The sequence below is a fragment of the Cyclopterus lumpus genome, chromosome 20 (assembly GCF_009769545.1).
Source record: "Cyclopterus lumpus isolate fCycLum1 chromosome 20, fCycLum1.pri, whole genome shotgun sequence".
Lineage (NCBI taxonomy): Eukaryota > Metazoa > Chordata > Actinopteri > Perciformes > Cyclopteridae > Cyclopterus > Cyclopterus lumpus.
Window position 1 is genome coordinate 16,170,376 of NC_046985.1, and position 20,232 is coordinate 16,190,607.

General features: G+C 46.8%; 1 protein-coding gene across 5 annotated transcripts in view; it reads right to left on the reverse strand.

Moving 5' to 3' along the window:
• Window positions 1–20,232, reverse strand: part of mpp7a (membrane protein, palmitoylated 7a (MAGUK p55 subfamily member 7)) — a 115,683-nt gene that overhangs the window by 50,140 nt on the left and 45,311 nt on the right. For 4 of the 5 annotated variants that reach the window (XM_034560437.1, XM_034560438.1, XM_034560439.1 and 1 more), the window contains 3 exons: window positions 15,688–15,765; window positions 8,473–8,553; window positions 3,693–3,824 (listed from right to left, as the gene is read on the reverse strand). In XM_034560437.1, coding sequence (XP_034416328.1) covers window positions 3,693–3,824; window positions 8,473–8,553; window positions 15,688–15,765 — 291 coding nt within the window. Of the gene's footprint in view, window positions 1–3,692; window positions 3,825–8,472; window positions 8,554–15,687; window positions 15,766–16,009; window positions 16,621–20,232 lie in introns of those variants that run through there. The other variant, XM_034560441.1, reaches the window with a different exon arrangement.

Below are 20,232 nucleotides of genomic sequence, written 5' to 3' on the forward strand. Positions count from 1 at the left end.
GAAGTCCTAACCTCTTAAAAACAATAATGTCTTTACTCCACCTCAAATGAAATGTGTTACACAAAACAAAAAATGTAAATTCACAAGAATGACTAGCAAAATTGGACTAAAAGCAAAACCAGATAAAAGAAATTACTGCTCGGGAGAGTAGAAGCAAGAGAGAGACTTGGCGAGAAAGAAAAAGGTGGCGTGCTAGTAGGAGCACACACTTCAGATGAACTGAGCGGGGAGGGGGGAGGTGAATGAACAGCACTCTAATGGCGAGCGGGGGGGCACCGACTGAGTGGCACTGAGCGAGCCGTCGTGACGTGTGTGCAAAAATCAACAGGTTCTCTAGCCAATAATTCATACAATGATGATTACAAACTGTCAACAACAAAAAAGGCACATCTTTTTACGGTGGAGGTTTTTGCTGCTCATGTTTTAGGCCTCTCTCGATCCTCCTGGATCTTTTATTGTGCATTCTATCTCCTATTAGTCAGTCTGCATTCAAACACTTCATCAACGGAGGTAAAACCTCACCGCTATATCAGGTATATGCCCCCCACCCCCATCCCCTCTGCAAAACGGTTCTGTAACCTTATCCAAAATAACACATTCTTTCAATAAAAATAAAAGACATGGCTGAGCTGATGTTGCTCTATGTTTATGACACTCTCCCAACCCAATTATTTCATTGTACTGACAATCGGGATAATAAATCCGCCAGTTTGGGCGGGGAGCAGCAGAACATAGGAGGAGGAAGAAGGAGGAGAAGGAGAAGGAGAAGAAGAAGTTGTAGAGTTTTTACAGTTTCACCAAAATGTGGCATGAAGTAACGCTTTGAGAAATGATCGCAATGGATACAATCCACTCAACTGATCACAATTAACTTAAAGGATGAGTCACAAGGAGGGAGGGCTTACTACAGCCCCACAATAACCAGAGCCGTATAGGATGAGACAAAGGCAGACGGAGAAAAAATTACATCAAATGGGAAGGCGAATATAAAAGAGAGCAAAGTAAGAAGAGATGGAAAGGAAATTAGATATTGCACGGCGCCGTTGTTATGATGTCAAGTTTGAGAATTGCAGGTTGATTATGTGAAATTGAGAGTTAAAGGGCACATCCAAATCAATTTGGTGCGGCGGTGAGCGAGGACCCCCGGCGCAATTAGAGGTTTTTTTATTGGTTGGTGGACTGGCTGTGACTTCACAGTGAGCATCCGAGCCGCCAGACATATTCCTCAGCGTACCTTTTAAAGATACACAGGATGATAGAAGTAACAGGGGCCAGAGGAAGACCTTTAAATGGACTACCTAGTTAGAGGGTCAGCAACCTCACCTCTGCAGATGACAAAGTAACGTTGAGGACTATTAGGGTTACTTCCCAAAACAGTGCATCATTTTGACGCTCGACAATGGCATGTTAGCACTTTTACACTGGACGGTTTTTATGTTGCGTGTTAAAAACCTGAATAATGAATACAAAAAGTGGCAATTTACATAATTGGAGTGATGCGGTGCTGGTGTACATGCTTCTTTCTCGAGTTCAGTTCCAACTTCAGCCTAAAATGCTGTGTCTTTTCATTTCTTGTTTGTTTGCAGTGGAGGAGGTAAAAGGAGGACATCTCTTTGCATTAGGAAAAAAAGAGGCCGTGGAGTTGAAAGAGTAAAGTTCCACAGGTTTCCCTTTTCGCAGCTGAGGTGTGAAATGCTAAGAAACGGACGATACATTTGGTGTGAAAAGGCCTTTAGCTACACTGTGGTACATAGCAGGAACTGTGCGCTTACTACATGATTGTTCTCGGCTCCCACGGGAACCATTTGATGGATGCAAGTCTTGCACTGTCTCTCGGGCCACATTCATTCTTCAGAGGTCACAAGACAGTTAAGAGTCTTGACCCAAAGGTGTGTGGAGGCAAGTAGGATGATGGAGGTCCCTAAGGTCTCAAGGATTTCCCTCAGAGTGCAGTCTCTTCGGGGGATTAAAGTTGCCCTCGTCTTCGAGACCAAAGAACATCCCCCATGACATTTCTGACATTGCTTACTGCCAAAATAGCATCCTATTAAGATCCATTAATTTATTTCATGCACTCACAGAAAAACCAACTGTTGTTGTCCACACCACAGCCAGGCCCTAAATTATAGCCACAGGAGATTGTGGGCAGCCGTAGTGCCCTGTGGGTCCTACGGGCAGCGAGAGCGCAGCTAAGACTTACGTGAGAGAAAACGGCAGTGGGGTGACTCTTGCGAGATGCTGTTTTCTGTGTAATCAGACGCAATGGAAAGTTTAGCATCTGCTGCTGTTCCATTTTTGAATAGACTGTGTTGTCCAACGCAGGTTGGGAGTTATCATGACTCAATTTCCTGCTATAAATCTAATTCTGTAGCCTGTGATGCATCAAAGCCCGCTGGCAGTGAACAAATAAAACAACTAAGCAGCCACTGCTGCCATATTGCGGTGATGCTGATGATACATTGCTTTTAGGAGAGCCACATCAAATGAACCCTCTTCTAAATTATATATGTATTTATAAAACTGACCTAGCGTTGACCCCTAAAAGAACACTGGAAACACTCAATAACGAGTGGGCAGCATTAACCTAGAAACTTAAACTGAGCCATTGCATTACTACATAAATATACTCAACATAATTAACACCTTCAATATTGTACAGTAAGAGTATCGCACATTGTTTTCAGGAGCCAAATCACTGAGACAGAGAAGAATCAGGTTTTGCAGAGGAATAACAGCAGCTAGATGATGGAGCTGACCGGTTATAGGTGTAAATCACATCATGGTTTCAGGGAATGTGATCCGACATCAGCCTCGGGGAGAGGCCGGAGCAGGAAGCGCCCGCGACAATGTGTGTCAAGAGGGAGAATTCCTACAAGCCATGTTATTATGCTCTGCAGCCCCGCGGAACATGCAGGACAGGAGCCCAAAAATGGCTTAGGTGTGTTCCCCCCTCCCTCTCCATCCTCGGGGGTGTGGTGAGGGGAGCGCGCCGGCCTGGAGCCAAGATGGTGGTCAGGGCAGAAAACCACAAAGTGAAAAAATAGAGGCGGCTGGGGGCCAGGGCACGTCCGGCGTGGGCGGGGCTTCCCCACACAACAAAACTGCGATGACAGATGGAGGTCTTTGACGAGGGCCAAGCTCAGTCTCAACAATGAAGACAATCACACAGCAAAAGCTGGACAACACACACACACACACACACACACACCGAGAGCGCGTGCCGAGACAACGTTGCTGCCGTAGAAAGGGGCCCCGGAGACAGATGGATGGTTGTTGACGTCTGGGCTTCTGAAGAGTCTGCACGTGAGAAGCTGTTCCAATGACAGAGCGTCGCTGACCAGGATAGAGAAAAAGGAAGCCGCTCGCAGACACCGAGCCTAGACTGGCTGAAAATACCCGCGGCCAGGAGCTGGGTAATTGCGGTCGGTTTTGGTGCGCTTACAACTTCAAGGTTGTGGGTTGGAGACCCACAGGCAAGTGCCTCGAAAAAACATGTACGGTATTGGCTTGTCTTATTTTCCCAGCATTAAGATGGTAAACACAAATAGCAAAGAACCTGATGATGTAATTATGTTGGAGGCATTCACTGGGGAACAACATACAAAAAAAACGTCCCTGGAATGTTTTTTTACAAACCGCCAAGTACGAATCCGACCACATCATTTCTCAAGACGACCGCCAACGCTACTCACGAGGGGTTCTTTGTTTTTGACCAGTCTTATGATCTTCACGGAATCCTCATCGTCGTCGATGTCATCAGGCAGCGGAGGTAGTATGGGGTCGTAACTCTTCTGGGCGATAGTGTCGTGGACCGACAGGAGGCTCTGGAGGAAGGCAAGGGATAGAGGGGGTGGATGGGATAAGAGAAACAGGAGCCAAGGGTCATCAGTCAAACCGTAAAAAGGCCTCGTCCTAATTATCCAAATAAAGTGGAAGCAATACAAAGCCATTAAGCATTCAATCTATGGTTTGTTTCTTCGAGCAGGACAGAGAACATGCCGAGGCTGCAGGGTGGATGATTATGAAGCGGGGGGGGGTCTCCCTCCAGCGCTGGGTGATGGATTTGAACGCGTCCAGAGCTTGCAGCGACACGCGTTGATTGTCATTAGGCCCATACTCTCCCTCCCTACGTCTCTCTGATTAAAGGCAACCAGGGACTGCGAGAGAAAGGCTGTAGGTGTGTGTGTGCGTGTGCGTGTGCGTGTGTGTCGGCCTCGCCAGATGAGATTGATGCTTAGTAGGGGGGGGGGGGGGGGGGGGGGGGGGGGGGGGGGGGGGGGGGGGGGGGGGGGGGGGGGGGGGGGGGGGGGGGGGGGGGGGGGGGGGGGGGGGGGATGCTTTCCCGGGCAAGGTGCTGAACACCTTCTGCGCGGTTCAGCGGCAGCCTCAAAGTAATGAAGTTCTCAGTGGCCTCAGATATTTCACGTGTTCACGAGCAGACGTAAAAATAAAAATAAAAAAATAAAGAGAGAGAGAGCTGTCAAGCAGACGAGAATGATGCCATTGAGACCTTCATTTCTCAAACTATTTAACGACTCTGTGTCCGCACCGAGACACAGCTGGACACGTGCTGCTTTTTCCGTGGTTGAGGAGAGGGAGGGGAGGGGGGAGTGAGAAAAACATCTTCCACCCCATGTGCCAGAGAGAGAGAGAGGGGGGGGGGGGGAGAGCAGTGTGTTTTATGACAAGGAAGCATGTGCAGTACAGCGCTCAAGATGTTGCTAACTGGGAGCAGATGAGAGGAGGAGATGCGATTGGAGCTTTGTGGCCAGGACCCACTGGATACAAGCTGACCAACGCGCACACAGGTACAGGATTTGTCTTGGACACTTCTATTGATCTCCTTAGTCCTGACCTTGAAAGACGGTTTATTACACAGGACTTTCTTTTGGCAGATTAATGTCATTTTTCCTGTCTGCATTAATAACACCGCACTTGTGGGCCAATGGGTTAACTGTTCAGTCTGTAATAAAGGCAGAATTTGACCTAATGCCTGCTTTCAACTGACTCAAAATTATCCCAACAGACTAGACGAAGTGATAAAACAACTTTTTGTCTCCTCCCTGAATTTCTCTTGTTGTCTCGGCCCTCCTGTCCAAACTTCTCTCAAATGCCATTAATCCTCTCCCTTCTTCTTGTTTGCTCTTCTTCAACTTTATCTTTTATGAATTTTTATTTTTCCCAAAAGGTTCCCGGCATCAGTTTGTTCATTTCTCAGAACAGTCCTGACACTGCGTTCCTGGCTTTCACCTGCACCGTACATCAACACACACTCTGCGTTGTCTTGTACGTTGGGGATGCTGTCTGTATACTATTGAAATATTATCTTGGAGCGCAGGAAACCCAAACTGTTTGCATATGAGGACAATGAAAAAAGAAGCCAACTGAACGGGATCCCACACCTGTGTTCGATATATAACACACCATATATTGTGTGCTCTGCACCGTGTCAAGGTTCGGATGGAGAATTGCAGTGTTGCATTGTAGTGATGAGATCTTTGCAACGGGGGGCGGCTCTCCTTGACGTGTTCGACTGCACAGCACCTGAACTATCACAGAACTATCCGTAATATTCCATTGATGGTCTGAATATTACGGATATCACTGCACACAAACCAATTCATTTTAGATTTAAACTTGGTTGTTGTAGTAGTTAAGAGAAACCCTCTACATGTCCTCACGCACACCTCCACCTTTCCTCCACTAACCCGCCAGCTGCTGTTTCCTCTGAACTCCATCCATCAGGCCCAACACTATGACCCGCGAGCGTCCTCTCATCGATGGCACTTCCTCAGGTCTGGCATTGCACCCCACCGCCACATTCTCCCCCATGGCCGTGCCGAACAACCCGTAACAGAGCCACGGCTAATTCCTTGTAAAAACTATCTTGGAAGTAGGAATAACAGCTGCATGCTAATAGATAGCATATGGTTTGTGACCGTTGACATGCGAGCGGAGCTACGCAGGCACTTTACACACAGAGAGGTCTCTGTCTAGAGGGGCTCTCCTCCCAGGCTGATACGAGTCGGCAGGTATCGCCATGTCTCGGCGTTGGCGGATTAGCCGCCTAATCAAGTCTGGAGTCCTCTCAACGTATCAGCCCTCGCAGCATCGTGGAAAGTGGGTTGAGGGACGGAAAGAAAGATGAAGGGGAAGCGAAGCCACCCTTGTTTTCCAGGCGTCCTGTCCTCCTCTTGGTTTCGTGTGTTTGTGTTCATTAGGCATAATAGGGATCCTAAAAAAACAGATCACAGAGCTTGACTAAATAAACCTGCATGTACATTCCTGGCATTGGCCTCTCATTAAATTGCACCCTCCCCCATCCAGCCCTGTCACCGACCCACTCGTTTTTCAACTGGTGGTGCTGGATCGGTGCGGGGTAACTGCTCTTCCCAGGTGGGGAGGACTCTGCTTTGGGAGACGCTTCTGCTAGCCAGCTGGGATTTGACACTCACGCCCACCCTCATGCACGCACGCCCACCCTCACGCACGCCCACCTGCACGCACGCACGCACTTGCACCGGCGGAAGCAGCCGGCCGTCATAATTGCCACTTTCATCACTGTCAATATTAGTCTGGCTGAGGGGGCTAATACGGCTGAACGTTGTTTTTTCATGTGCAGTTGTGCAGAAAAAAACAAGAGAAAGTTTGAGATGAGGAAGAGCATGGAGGAAAAAGAGAGGGGGGAGACTTTAAAAGAGCCTAATTTATATCCCCGCCCTAGGAATAGATCATTTTAGCCATAATTAAGAGTGATACAGTTACTATTGCACAGAGACGCCATTCAGAGGCAGCAGCCATCTGCTTGTGTTTTACACTCACGGCCCTGTGATTTACACGTATGGTATCAAGTGCCCTGGAGGGCCGATGGAGACAGAAAGAGATTTTCAATCCTTCATTCACATGCTGCCTGTACGGGGTTCGAGACACGATGTCAGAAAAAGCCTGTCAAGAGCCTCCAACACGTCAGCATGTTACAGTCAAAGGGTGCTGAGTAGAGGTTGTGAAAGTTGAGCGGTGTAGAGAGAGAGAGAGAGAAAGAGAGAGAGAGAGAAAGAGAGAGAGAGAGAGATTGAGAGAGCGCGTGGGGGAACGCATGCCAATGTCAACCGCTCAACTTGATGGGTACGGACGGGCACTGTCAATTTAAAGCAGCACACCCTGCAGATCTAGAAAAAGAGGATTCACAGATATTCTTTCATTTATGTTTCGACAGACCGATTCCCATACTGTTTTTCAATAATCTCACAGCAACGAGACGTTTGAAATAAATCTTTGTTGATGGTTGTTGGTCGTAGTTCTGTGATAAAATGCCAACGCACTCTGGGTCGCATCCCTCGGCTGCAGTTGCATCCGACAGTGCTGTCGGCTGGCAGTAAAAGGGAGCAGAGGCCAAATATTTTCCATTGAACCGCTTGGCCGACCTCGACCTGTTCTGGAGCGCGGGACAGCCGAGCAGCGTGCGGCGGTGACGGGAGAACAGACAGAGGATGCAAACGGACAGGCGCCGTTGTCTGGACTGCAATAGTGAGTCACATTTCATTGGAACAGAAATAGCCATTGCAGTTGCTCAGTGTATTCTTACTTGTTTGAATTCAGATCTTGTGTAATGGAGAAGATTGGGTAATATCTAGTAATATCTGATCTAAGTGTTTTTTTTTTCTTTCTGGCCCCTCCGGTGGAAGGTCTGTTGACACACCCTGCCGTACACTTCTACATCACTGCAGCAAAAGTTGAGAAGTTGAAGGGTGCGTGCGGGGTGAGGTAAGCTGGGGGTTGGGGTAAGGACTTTGAGGTCAACTCTGAGGGACACGGCTTCTCTTAATTCAGAGGACTTCGAGAAAAAAGTCCAACTTGCAATACTTTAGTGTGATGAACTCGTTGTCACGCCTCAGTCATTCTATATGCGGATGACTGTATTGTTTTCTTTCGAGAGATCAATCTTGACATCGCTTGCACAGACGTTCAAAAACCCATATGACTTGTGAGCTTGATCCTTTTGGGAACCCCCTCGTCTTTTCACAACCCTTGACACAGAGAGGGATTGAATATTTGAATGAACTGTAAATGTGTGTGTGTTGTGTTGGGAGAGGACTTCATACTGAGCTGTTGTTTCTGGCAAAGCCCAAATAAGCATGACGACAGCGCATTAAAGAAGGGAGCCCCGTCCAGCTGTCCTTCCATCCTTGCCGTCTGGCTCGGACACCTGCAGGGGCCTGATGGACGGCCAGTCGTGCAGTTGAAAATAACAATGTGTAAATCCACTTTTGCAGCCCGTCTGGATAAAGAGACCGGCGGGGCCAACAACCCCGAGAAGACAAGCCGGCTCTGCACAAACAATTGATAACACGGCGCTTGTGTGATGACATCAGTGAAAATACGCGCCGGAGATGGGGGCTTGTACTTTCTTCACATTTGCTGAATGCTGTAATGAATAAAAGGCAGTAATGAACGAATGGGAGACAAACTCACCTTCACGTGGGGTTTGGCCAGTAGTTGGAGAAGCTCTTTGATTTCCCCGTTGGCTGATTTCCCCTGCAGCTCCTCAGACAGCTGAAGGGGAGAAGACACAAACACATTTACAATATGACACATCAGGCATTTACAATATGACATATCAGGGGTGTGCCCCCCCTGACTCCTTCAATGGGGGGCAAAGAACATATGGTTTGTCTCCTCTGAGGTCGTCAAAATTAGATTTGCACATGTATAAAGTCCAAAAGTAAAATCCGTGAAGACGGCACAACTATATTTATGTTGCCAAAACGGATGTGTTGTGTTCATTATAAAAAGCTGATTTAATTTTTTTTTTAAACTAATTTAATACGCTGAATGAATTGAGGATTTTGATCACAGATTTTTTATATTTTGGGGAGAGGGCTGAGCTGTTTGATATAAGAGTGTGTGTGTGTGTGGTTGGTTGGTTTTCTTTTTTTCAAGAAAAAAAAAAGGTTGGGAACCAATGCTGTAAAGCGTGTGTAAAAAGTACCGTGTACAGGAGAGGTGATATTGTGCTACATTAGGTGGATCTTAATGGAAGGCAAGGGTAACAGCTCGTCACGGGGCCGAAAGTTCTCACTTGTTGCCGTTCGTCTCCTGGTTTAATTTACGACTCGGCAGGGTCATTTTTCCTCACGGAGACAACGGGCGCTGTGAGAGCATCTCCGAGCGGCGGGACCGCGATGGACTACTACGCTCGTGATGAATGCCTGGGAGCTCTGAGACGAAGCGACTCGGAGGTCCCCAAAGCCCAAGGCCACGCTCCTCTACGCCCGCGCTCTGATTTATGGACGGTCCTCATGGACGTGGAGAGGAGAGGAGAGGAGAGCCTGCCGCACACAAAGACCTGCTTGTGCTGAAGGCTGTCGAGTCGGGAGCTGTCTGCCTGCTACAGAAAGTGGGCCAATGGAGCTTGCGGGCTGGGGGTGTGAAGGAGAGCCAACAGCGAACAAACACACACACACACACACACACACGTGTGTATGCATGGTGTGGTGAGCATGCATGTGCAGACGGTCTGACTTCTAAATGATAATGTGTGTGAAATGTGCACGTTAAATATGAAGACGTCAAAGCAATCTGTGTTTCTTTATCTTTCCGTTTGGTTTGCAGTCCCTTGTGCATTAACAAGCAGCAACATTTTCAGATGAATGAGATGGCGAGCTGAAATGATTAGTCTCACATGATTAAGACATGATTAATCTGCAACTACTTTTTTAGGTTTTTTTTCTTGAAGCAAATCGGCATACAGTCATCATTAAAAGTTAAATAGAAGAAGTTTGGACTGTTGCTCGGACGAAGCAAGCAATGTGTAGACGTCAGTGACATTGGGCTCTCAGAAATTGTGAAGGGCAACTTTCCCTTTATTTTATATTGTATAGCATGAGCCATTAATCAAGACACTAATTTTGATGAAGTGACAATCAAAATAAGTTGTCGTCCTAACTAAATGGAAGGAGCGCTTGAAAGAGTTCATTTTTATCATCATGTTAATAAATAATAACACATTTGGTATTTCATAAAATGTTTGCAAAATACAAACAAATCTGAATGAATAATTTATTGTTTATGGCCCTTTTTGTTTTTATCCAAATCGGATGGTGTTGTTTTTTAAGCACAATATCTGGGATTTTTAAAAAAAAAAAAAAAAAAAAAATAAATATAGATTTTAAAAAACAGGACTCATAAAACAGTTGGGAGATAAGTGTAAGAATTCCAACTGCAGTCATCTATTCCAATAAGCACGAGATGTTACTGCTACAAATCACTTTACAGTGGATGGAAATGTAAGAAAGAAACCTTAGAAGCAAAAGATCCGTTCTTTACCTTCTAGCGGAAAAGCGCTACATGGCGATCAACACTTATTGTGTATGTTGAAATGAAGCAGAGCATCAACCAGTGCAGCAAGGAAGAATACACACATGGATCCCTTTGGTGCCTCTGTTGTCGTCACCTAACAGATAAGCTGATGGGGGGGCGGGGAGTTCTGCATTAAGGCGGACGATGACAGAGGTTGGGCTCCAGTTTATTTGACAACCGCCCCCCACGGTGCGGGATTAAAGCAACAGAGGTGAGGCGGGGTTAAAGGCAGGGGGGCCTCGAGGGTGAGAGTGAGGTGAGAGAGGACGCTATGTTACTTCACCCCAAAAATAGGAGGGGTCTCTTTTCATTATTTCCCTTAGCTTTGACCCCCCACACCCCCCAAGGGGAGAGAGACAGCGCTAATGAATAGTCACGGCGGTCAAGGTTGCTCTCGCTGAACCCCGGGCAACCCAGCATTACTTCACTTCCTCAAATATACAAAAAAAGGGAGTCTGAAAGCATGTAAGGTCGGAAGAAGTGTGAGAAAAGGGAGGAGTGGGGACAATCGGGGTCAGGGTCTTCAGAAAGAGGAACATCTCTTGCTCCGGTACGCCGCCAGCCGGCGAAGGGAGGGGAGACAAAGACAGACGGAAGTCTGTACATTTCCAGTCCCTCATATTGTCCTATTAAAGCACCACGTCCCATAACTCAGCGACGACTCCAGACGGGACATGTTTGACAACACGCTCTGGGGGGGGGGAGGAGGGAGGGGAGGGGAGGAGAAGAAAGAAGAATGATGGCGGCCTCCTTTGAGACTGTGTTTATTTAATTTGTTAAATGTCACGGCAGGCCCTGCCCTGTTTAGATAAGTTTGATCCCAGCATGTCGGCCTTTGGCTTACGGGCTCGCCGCTTTGATGCATCGCTGGCAATATGTCGGGATGACCTTATGAAAAAATGCTTTTATCGAATCGTATAAAAACTACCAACCTTTCATTTTGAAATATCAGCTCCCAGCATTTACATTTTATATGATGGCTAAACTGCACCGTGGCTCGTTTTATTGAGCACCTGATCAATAACGCATCGGTGAATTACAGTAGGCGTAATTTTTTATTTGATTTTATGAATTCGTGCACACAAGATGTTTTCCTTTTATGAGATTTTTATAGGTTTCAATAAAACCTTTAAAGCACCATGGTCAAAATACTGGATTTCACACTCCTAGAAAAATTTAATTATAAAAGGAAATAATGAAGAGATTAATTTCTCTCATGCAAATAATCCAATTTAAAAAAAAGAAAAAGGTTCTCAAAGTGAATCCAAATTTACTTTCTGGGGTATTATACTTGAAATACGTGAAGTACTTTAGTAGAACTATTTAAGGTGCAATTGCTCAAGTTATTGTATTGTGACCATCGTTGATGACATGCAAGGGGGCTTATTTACAGCTCTGGCTTTCTCAAGCACGAAAACAAAAGTGCTAAGTAAAGAAAGTAAAGAGTCTCTTTTCATAACAATGTGAGGGACAAAAAGAAAATGGAATTAAACTATGAAGAACCAAAAGCTGCAAATGTAGTCTCCAGCTTCAGTCAGCCATCAGATATATTTGCATGCTTTTATGGGTGAATAACAAGTCTGCATCTTGGATAACTGACCTTTTTATTACAGAGGCCAGTGGCTGATATATTGTCACCCAGAAAAAGAGAAAGTTAAGTGAGCATTATTGTTCCCGATAAAGAGGTTTCAGCTGATGATGTCCAACAAATGAGGCTTTTCTGCAGGGGTCGCCACAGAATGTTAGGAAGGAGAACAGTGGTGCACTCAGCTGATCAAGCTACACATTTAAAACAAAGCCGTTGTGCAAGAGTAATGTTATCGGTTATCACAAAAGAACGTTTTTACTTATCAATGCAGACCCTGAAATTATAAATTAGAGTATTACTAAAATATGAAATGATAGCTATGTGGCTGTGTCATATTATGATGGTCCTTTGTCTGAATTCTCAAATTAAAATAAATTAAAAAAATGTTTTAATGTAATTTTACTATAATTTAACTAAGTCCCTTGAGAGAAAACAAATATATTTTTGGAGAGAGACCCCGCCAAGGGAGCACAGCATTATAATATATTTTTTTAAGTTTTTGAATAAATCTTAAAAAAAAAAAAACATGGGTCCACAGATACATAATACAAATCCAGTTTAGGAATAGCAACTCTTCAGCAGCAATGAGACTAAATCATGAAGAGAGTGTGGCGAACAAATCGGAGAAAGCTGTTCTACCTGATACACATACCAAAACCCTGTGGAGCCAGTCTCATTACCAGTTGTTGGTACGGACTGCAGACCAGTTCCCTCTGATGGCACCCAGTGGTCTCCTAGAGTAACAGCAGGTATTTGGGTGAGAATAAAGATGATGGGACGTTGGCCAGAGAAGGAAAAGGCGTCAATGAGCAGAGGGGGGTAAGAGTCAGCCACCAGGACATGCAGTCTCAGTTCAAGTGATGGATACTGATCTGGATCAAAAAGGCTGGCACTGAGCTTACTGTTGAAGTGGTGTGCAGAGCTTTATATTTTGTTTCCCCCTGACAGGATTGATGGAGACTGATTGGATGGACAGAGCTGGTACACATGTGAGGCTGATTTCTCCTCTTTTGATTAATGTAACGCGGTGCCTCACATTCCACGACGCGGCTTCTATTTCAGTCTTAATGAGGGCTGGAGAGAAACCGGGTGTGCGGTAATAAACGTGTATGTACGTCCATAAAAGACGCGTCTTTATTTGTGTGCGATACTCCATCTCAGTCCCCGGGCTCGATCGCGTTGCAGGCGTTGGCGGTGCTTGTTAGTTTGAGCAGCGGCAGTCACCTGCTGTGCGTGTTGGCAGTACAGCCCGGGGGCATAAGTGTTGTTTTATGTTAGGCAATAAATTAAGCCTGCATTACCTGAAACCCGATCCCCAAATTCATTTCATCTAACTGTAGATCTCTCCCGTTGCACTTTCAGCTCTCAGCCATCACTTCAATGGCGTTTATTTGGAGCGGTGACACGGGTGAAAAATAATCTGCTTTAAAAATACACTGCAACGATCCGTGTTGGGAGTTTTTCCTTAATCTTTTCTTCTTTTTTAGACCAGCCGAGAAAAGGGGGACTCGGGATTGCGGTCTGCTGCGAGGCGTTTTCATGCGCCATCGCTGGGATTTATTCCGATACCCGATAATCCTGAGGAGACGCTTTGCGGGGAATACGCCAGGAATTTGAAAAGTCTGTAATTTGACAAAAAGAACGAGAGAGAAGATCTGGAAGAGGGAGGGCAGATGGAGGCTGATAGTTATGAGGGGCAGGGGGATTGGAGTCTCTTGAGCAGCCTGTGGCCTCTTGCCACAGCCTGAGGGATGCAGGGCAAACACGAAGGTGACAGAAACAGAAGCGACCCTTCAAACTTTGTTGGAATCTGGTGGAATTCTTGTTCTGGCGTTATCTGGTTGGACAGCAGGAACAGAAGTGTGGGTGCCTGAATACAAGAGCTAGGTTGTCCTGGGGGTGGCGTGAGGGATGGAACATCCAGGTTCCTCTGCCGACACCTGTGGCCCGCAAGGTCGGTAAAACCGCTTTGGACCACAAGGCGGCCTCCCTATTTGGTGACAGCCTCGGGACTCTCTAGACTCCCTCCGCCTCGGCCTATACCCCAAACGACTGTACAAATGTCAGCCCCTCTTTTCCCTCGTCTTTCCCCCTTGACTCTGTACTAATTAGCATGATGTATGGCTGCGGGCTCTCTGGAAGGGGTGGAATAGTCGGAGGCACTTTGATTACAATAAACAGAGCTGGGGATTTCAAAACAAACCCACACACCAGTAAAAAAGCTTTTCCTCCTCTCCGTTCCCCGTGCCAGGCTGCTTCTTGGGTTTACACAGGTGTGTGTGCGTGTGTGAGTGAGTGAGTGAGCGGGGCACTTGAAGGCTTACGTGCACATGTGGGTTTCGATAAATATTGCAGATGAACAACACTGTAAATGCCGGGACACCGGACATTTACTCGATAAATCAGACTAAATATCTTTCACAGCTTGACGAAGAGCAGCAGGGCCAACGGAAGAAACGCCTCACCGTGGTGCTGTTGGTGCAATTATTGCCTCTGTGATGACTTCTCATTAACGGGTCAACTAGCGAAGAGTGACCGCATGCCACGAGTGATGCTCCCTCTCTCTGGATGTGCATATTTTATGAGCTCTCTCTTCCCCTGACTTGTGTTTATATGATGCAACTCCAAAATCATCTGTGGTCTGTCTGCGTGCCCATCCGTCTTCGGCCTCCGCATCCAGTTTCTGCTAACTGGAAAATGATCGGTCTCCCCTCGCAGGAGCGGATTCTCGATTTTCGGTTGATGAGTGGGCAATGATGAGCGGGTGGCAGGATGGGTGGGTGTTGGGTGCAGAGGAGGGGGGTGGTGTTGAGTTATTGCAACGGTGAGTGAATCTAGAAGATGACGGGTCTTAGTTCACTCGAGGGCAAGAGGAGATGGAGAACATTGCCACGGCTACTGCACGCAACCGGGAGACCAATCTGCACAACATCCATGTGTTGCACTGCAAAACAAGACAAACTGCCTTCCTGCTCACACAGAGCCTCTCTGGATTTGGTTGTTTGCTTGGTTTTCAAACAACAACCGGCAAGACCGGAAAGACATAATGTCTGTGTGTGCAGGCGGGTGACATATTAAAAAGGAAAAACCTCTGGGTAAAGGAGCAGAGGAACATTACAAATGTGAGGCGTCCATACAGGACACTCTCAGAACGATTTGATGAGTATAAACATGGGACAAAGTAAAGGCTCAACAATAGGTTGGCTTCAGAACTTTTCAGAACCAGAGAACCGAAATGTGGAAGGGAGGGAACGGATGAACAAGCAACCATTGACCTGCTGGACCTGCTTTGAAGAACATGACAACAGCTGCATGACTGCTATTTTACTGGTATACCGGGAATTGAGGAGGGTGGACTGATGTAAACTGATAATATTTAAGATTCAAATTCTTTGAAGCATCATATAAAAACTAAAGCTTTTATTCTTTTCTATCACATTTTCATTCATAAAGCTGACGTATAACTGCACAGTATAATAATTAATTTAGAAATGGCAATCACATTTGAAGTTTTTGGCAACCAAAAGTTGATGCCTGGTTGCCCGCATGGCCCCCAATTTTCAAAGTTAGTGTTGAGGCCTGAAATTGAAACCCAATTCAGCACATACAGATGTTTTCTTCTACTAGAATGGGTAGAGTCCCAGACAACCATGACTTTGTGTTGTTGTTTTAATTTGTGACCCATAAGTATGTAGAACCAAATAAATGGAAGCCTTCCTTCCAAAAAAACAAGAACTTACTTCATGGGCCAGAGCGGCAGCGCTGTCCAGGACAGGAACTGGTTTGCTCTCTTCGTAGAGCTGCAGCTGTTCATGGATCTGAAAGGACAGATTGTGTTCATCAGTAAGAGAGAGAGAGAGAGAGAGAGAGAGAGAGAGAGATTTGATTTTTACAAAACCTTTATTTTATATAAAACAATACGAACAAACAGACACATTGTAATGACATTAACTAAATAAAACAACAAATAAATCCTCAACATCATCTGTGTCCCTGAGAGGAGGTCCTGAGACCCCATCCAGTTTAAAGTCTCTGTGGAGTCGGGAGCTTCCTCTTCTTCACCTCCTGCAGCATCTCCTCCACATCCTCGTCCTCGTCCACCGAGAAGCCACCGCCAACACGCCTCCCAGTCCAGGACCGGCTACCTCCATCCGCCTCCTCAGGGTCGCTCCCCTGGGTCTCCGGCCTTGTGTGCTTCTCCTACACCACCCTCCTTTTGCTCTTCCTCAATTTCCTGCACTATTTTTCCCAGACCAAGGCGCTCCTTAGGCATAAAGCCTTTCCTCCCTTCACCGGCCATGTGGCGCTGAATAGAGCTAGAGAGCTTCTCTATATCGGAAACATTTTCCTCTGTCCTCACTCCCTTCCGGGTCCTCTTATCATGGAGAAAGCTCTTTACTCTGCCAAGACTGTACCCTTTTGGGGAATCACTGCCCTCAGAAGATCCAGAATCATAGGCCTCCTCCATACTAGATTCAGACTCCCCATCCCGTCCCCTTTTCCCAAAGCTCCTTTCTTCGCCTGTGAACTTTCTCCTTCCTCCCTGCTCTTCCTCTTCAAACGGTGAGCCTGAAGCTCCTCCTCACCCTCCTCCATGCCAACCTCACTGTTTGTCATGTTTGTCAACATGACAACCGCTTCCTGTGCACAATTTTCTTTCCCTCCAGCACCCACCCGACCGCCCTGCTGAACCCCACCCGTCACTCCCTGTCCTCCCAGCCCCTCCTGAACTCCCTCCTCTCCCTGCTCTCCCTGCTGGGCCCCACCCAGCCCCTCCTGAACCCCATCCTCACCCTGCTGGGCCCCACCCAGCCCCTCTTGAACCCCATCTTCACCCTGCTGGGCCCCACCCGTCTCCCCCTTTCCTCCCTGAGCCTCCTGCCGGTCCCCTCCGACCCCCCTGGCTCTGTCCCTCAGCAGCCGCTTCACTAGAACACTCACACAGAAAACCCCCTCGCGCACACAGTAACACCACACAACACCCCAGTGACACTACAACATACACTACTCTCTTTCACCAAGAAAAACACACAAAAACCACCATCTACTCACACAACAACGCTCACAACCTCCGCGCTCACGCTCAGAGAGAGAGAGAGAGAGAGAGAGAGAGAGAGAGAGAGGAAGGAGGTCAATGCAAGGCCTCTATGAGCAAACACACCACCACACACGTGAGCAAAGTGTGCACACAAAACCCTATGTGCACCGCTACAAGCACACATGTATGAAAACATGTACAGCCTCCAACCCCACCATGTCCGACTCTCGCAGTACATAAAAAAACGCTGGGCGAAGCGTGGCAGAAGCACACACGCGGCTCTTTTACACAGGGCTGAGCGCGACAGACCACTTCTAAGTATCGCAGCTCGCTCAGCGACTGTACAAACAATCCAGTTTTCCACTGAGCATTTGATATGCCCCAGTGGCCTGGTAGGGATTCCAAATAATTTCAACAGGCTGGCTGGATCAGCTACACATTTCCTTATCAGCCTCAAGACTGCATCTCTGGAGACAACGCTAAAAAGGAAAGTAGGCCCAGCACGCGCATTTGCTCATTTCCGCGCACAGAAACACTTCATCGCTCCAAAAAGTGATATGTGGAGCAGAGATGGAATAAATCCAAGTCTTTTGGCAATTTAAGAGCAGCCGTGCAGGAATGTGTTGACTGGCTGCTGTCTGGTTTCATCAGAGAACAACAGACGGGGACGACTGTCCTCCAAGTCCGCCACCTCTGAGTCCTCAGCCCAGCATGGTGGGAGGGGAACTCGACCAACGGGTCTGAGACTACAGCTGGATGTCCCACGAAGCATTCCAGCACGATGGAGAGAGAGAGTGACAAAGAAGCCCCCGAGCCAACACGGTGTCTGGAAACACACACACACACACACACACACACACACACACACACACACACACACACACACACACACACACACACACACACACACACACACACACACACACACACACACACACACACACACACACACACACACACACACACACACACACACACACACAGAGCTGTGGCAGAGAATCACTCAGGAGGACAGAAAGAAAAGCAGTTTGTTTGCCGTCACATTATGAGCAGCTGCAGATGCTGTGTGCAATTAAAACATCTGTTTTGGAATTGTTAGACATGATATTTACTCCTCACTACGCAAACTGGTTTTTAACTAGATGTCACTCTACAGACACAAAATTGTGAACAATCTGTGTTTCCCAAAGCCCTGATGTCCTCAATGGTCTCATGATAGAGTAAAGAAACTAGAAAATATATTTGCAGTTAAGAAGATCAGAGAATTTCTTTCTACTAGTTGGTGATTAATTAAATAGTTGAAAACTAATCGATTCAGCCTGTTAATTTTGGCCCTAGGCTGGAAATTTCGGTGTCGCAAAAAGACATGTGTAGATAAGTTCACTTGAACCTTTGTCTGTCATCTTTGATAACCACCAGAGTGCATGATGTCATTTACAACGTATTCTAATGGCCCTTTTATGACATTCTGGTGAGAAAAATGCGACATAACTATGTGTTAAATGTCTTCGAATAAGCACGCCCCTCTCTGTCCATCAAAACTGCAGCTCAACTGTTGGCCTTAAACCCATGCAGACTTCTCAGCTCGACTTATTCACAGTCTCCCGTGATAAATCACAACCCGTTTGGACTGCGTCTCGGCCAACAGAGCAGCCATGTTTCAAGGTCAGCTTAGAGGTTCAAATCCCTACGTAAAGCCGACATTACTCGTCTATAAAACATGGTGCATTAGGCGCGTCACGGCGGTAATCTGGTGAAGGGCCGAGGGAGACGGATGGCCACTCGGCTCGGCTGTATAACGCGGAAAACAGCGACTTGAGGACCCCAGACGGGATGTGAGGTTAGACAAATGGCTTTGGAAAGGGCAAGCTGTACAGGAGGAACCTGCACGGGAGTAGCGACAAGGTTAAGGGGCGGACATAAAAACGGGTACATGCTTGGAGTTCAGCTGTCAAAGGCCTGAGTCGACTCCACTGTTAAACTGATGTATGTGCATTCCATGTTTCATGCCATCACATTTAAGAGAGCCATTCTAGGGCAATTCCTGGACATTTTCCTCCTCATCTGTTTCATTTCACGCAGCCACGTCATATTCGACTCCACTGTTCAAGACGTCCCAGCGGCTCCGCCCCCATCTCCGACTCCTCCGTCTGTTCTTCTACAGTAGAGGCCGTAAAAAAAAAAGCCAGGCAGGCAGCTCCGGTTACTTCATCTGTCCTGATCATCTTTGTAAGAAAACAGATGAAATAAATGAGAGGTTGCCAGTGTCTTCAGCGCTCCAACATACCACAGTCCTAGTGACATCTGCTTAGGTAGTTGCTGCTCCACCACCTCGACTTACTTAGTTACTGTGGAATTTCTCCTCCGCTCGCTGAGCAAACGCGAGATTGAAATGCTTTTTATTTACAGTTCAGAACACGTTCCAAGTGCCTGTCCATGACGCAGTGATGTATTTTAAAGTCATTACCCGGCTTTGTGCATAGCGCATTCTCTGTCCCCTTGGTGAGGCAGCAGTGCTCCTGGCAAACGGGAGAAGTGGCCTGGCCTTAAAAATAAATAAAATAAAAATAAACAGCGAGAGACAGTGTGCTACAGCCAAGGAGGGCCTAGCTCAAGCCAGAATGCGACTCACAGCCGAATCAAAAGGCTGGGATTCTGAAGTGTCTCTGATGAGAAATGTGGTACAAAATAAGGCAGAAGAGTCGGGATCAAAATGCTCCAAATTTTAGGGGCGAAAGCTTGCTGAAGTGGAGGCTGAGAAAAGATGAATGAATGTGCACCTTCACAGAAAGCTTACCTTTTTTTTTAAAATAATGCTACAAAAGGAGCAGTGTGTGTCCGGTCTCCACAGAGGCCTCCGACTACGTTGTGTTTGCTTCCAGAAATACTCCACAGGCTTAAAATACACACAGGAGAGAAACAGTGAGGAAAAACACTAACACGGGTAAGAAATTGATATGAAGAAAGTCTTACAAGGATGGACTGGAACCAAAACATAACATCCATCTTCATCTTCCTCAGATGAAAGCTCCAACCACTGCGAAGGATCACTGTTGAGGTTAAGGGTCAGACCCCTTGGAGACCTCTCAAGAGTCCTTTATGAGTCAGTAATACAAACTATATTGATGTTCTCTTCATGATCAAAGTGCACGCTTTAAGAAGAACAATGACCGCCTCAAGCCTCGAATGTCATCGTGGAGGTACGATGGAGGAGAGAAAAAAAAAGCCTTACAAACGCTAATCCAGA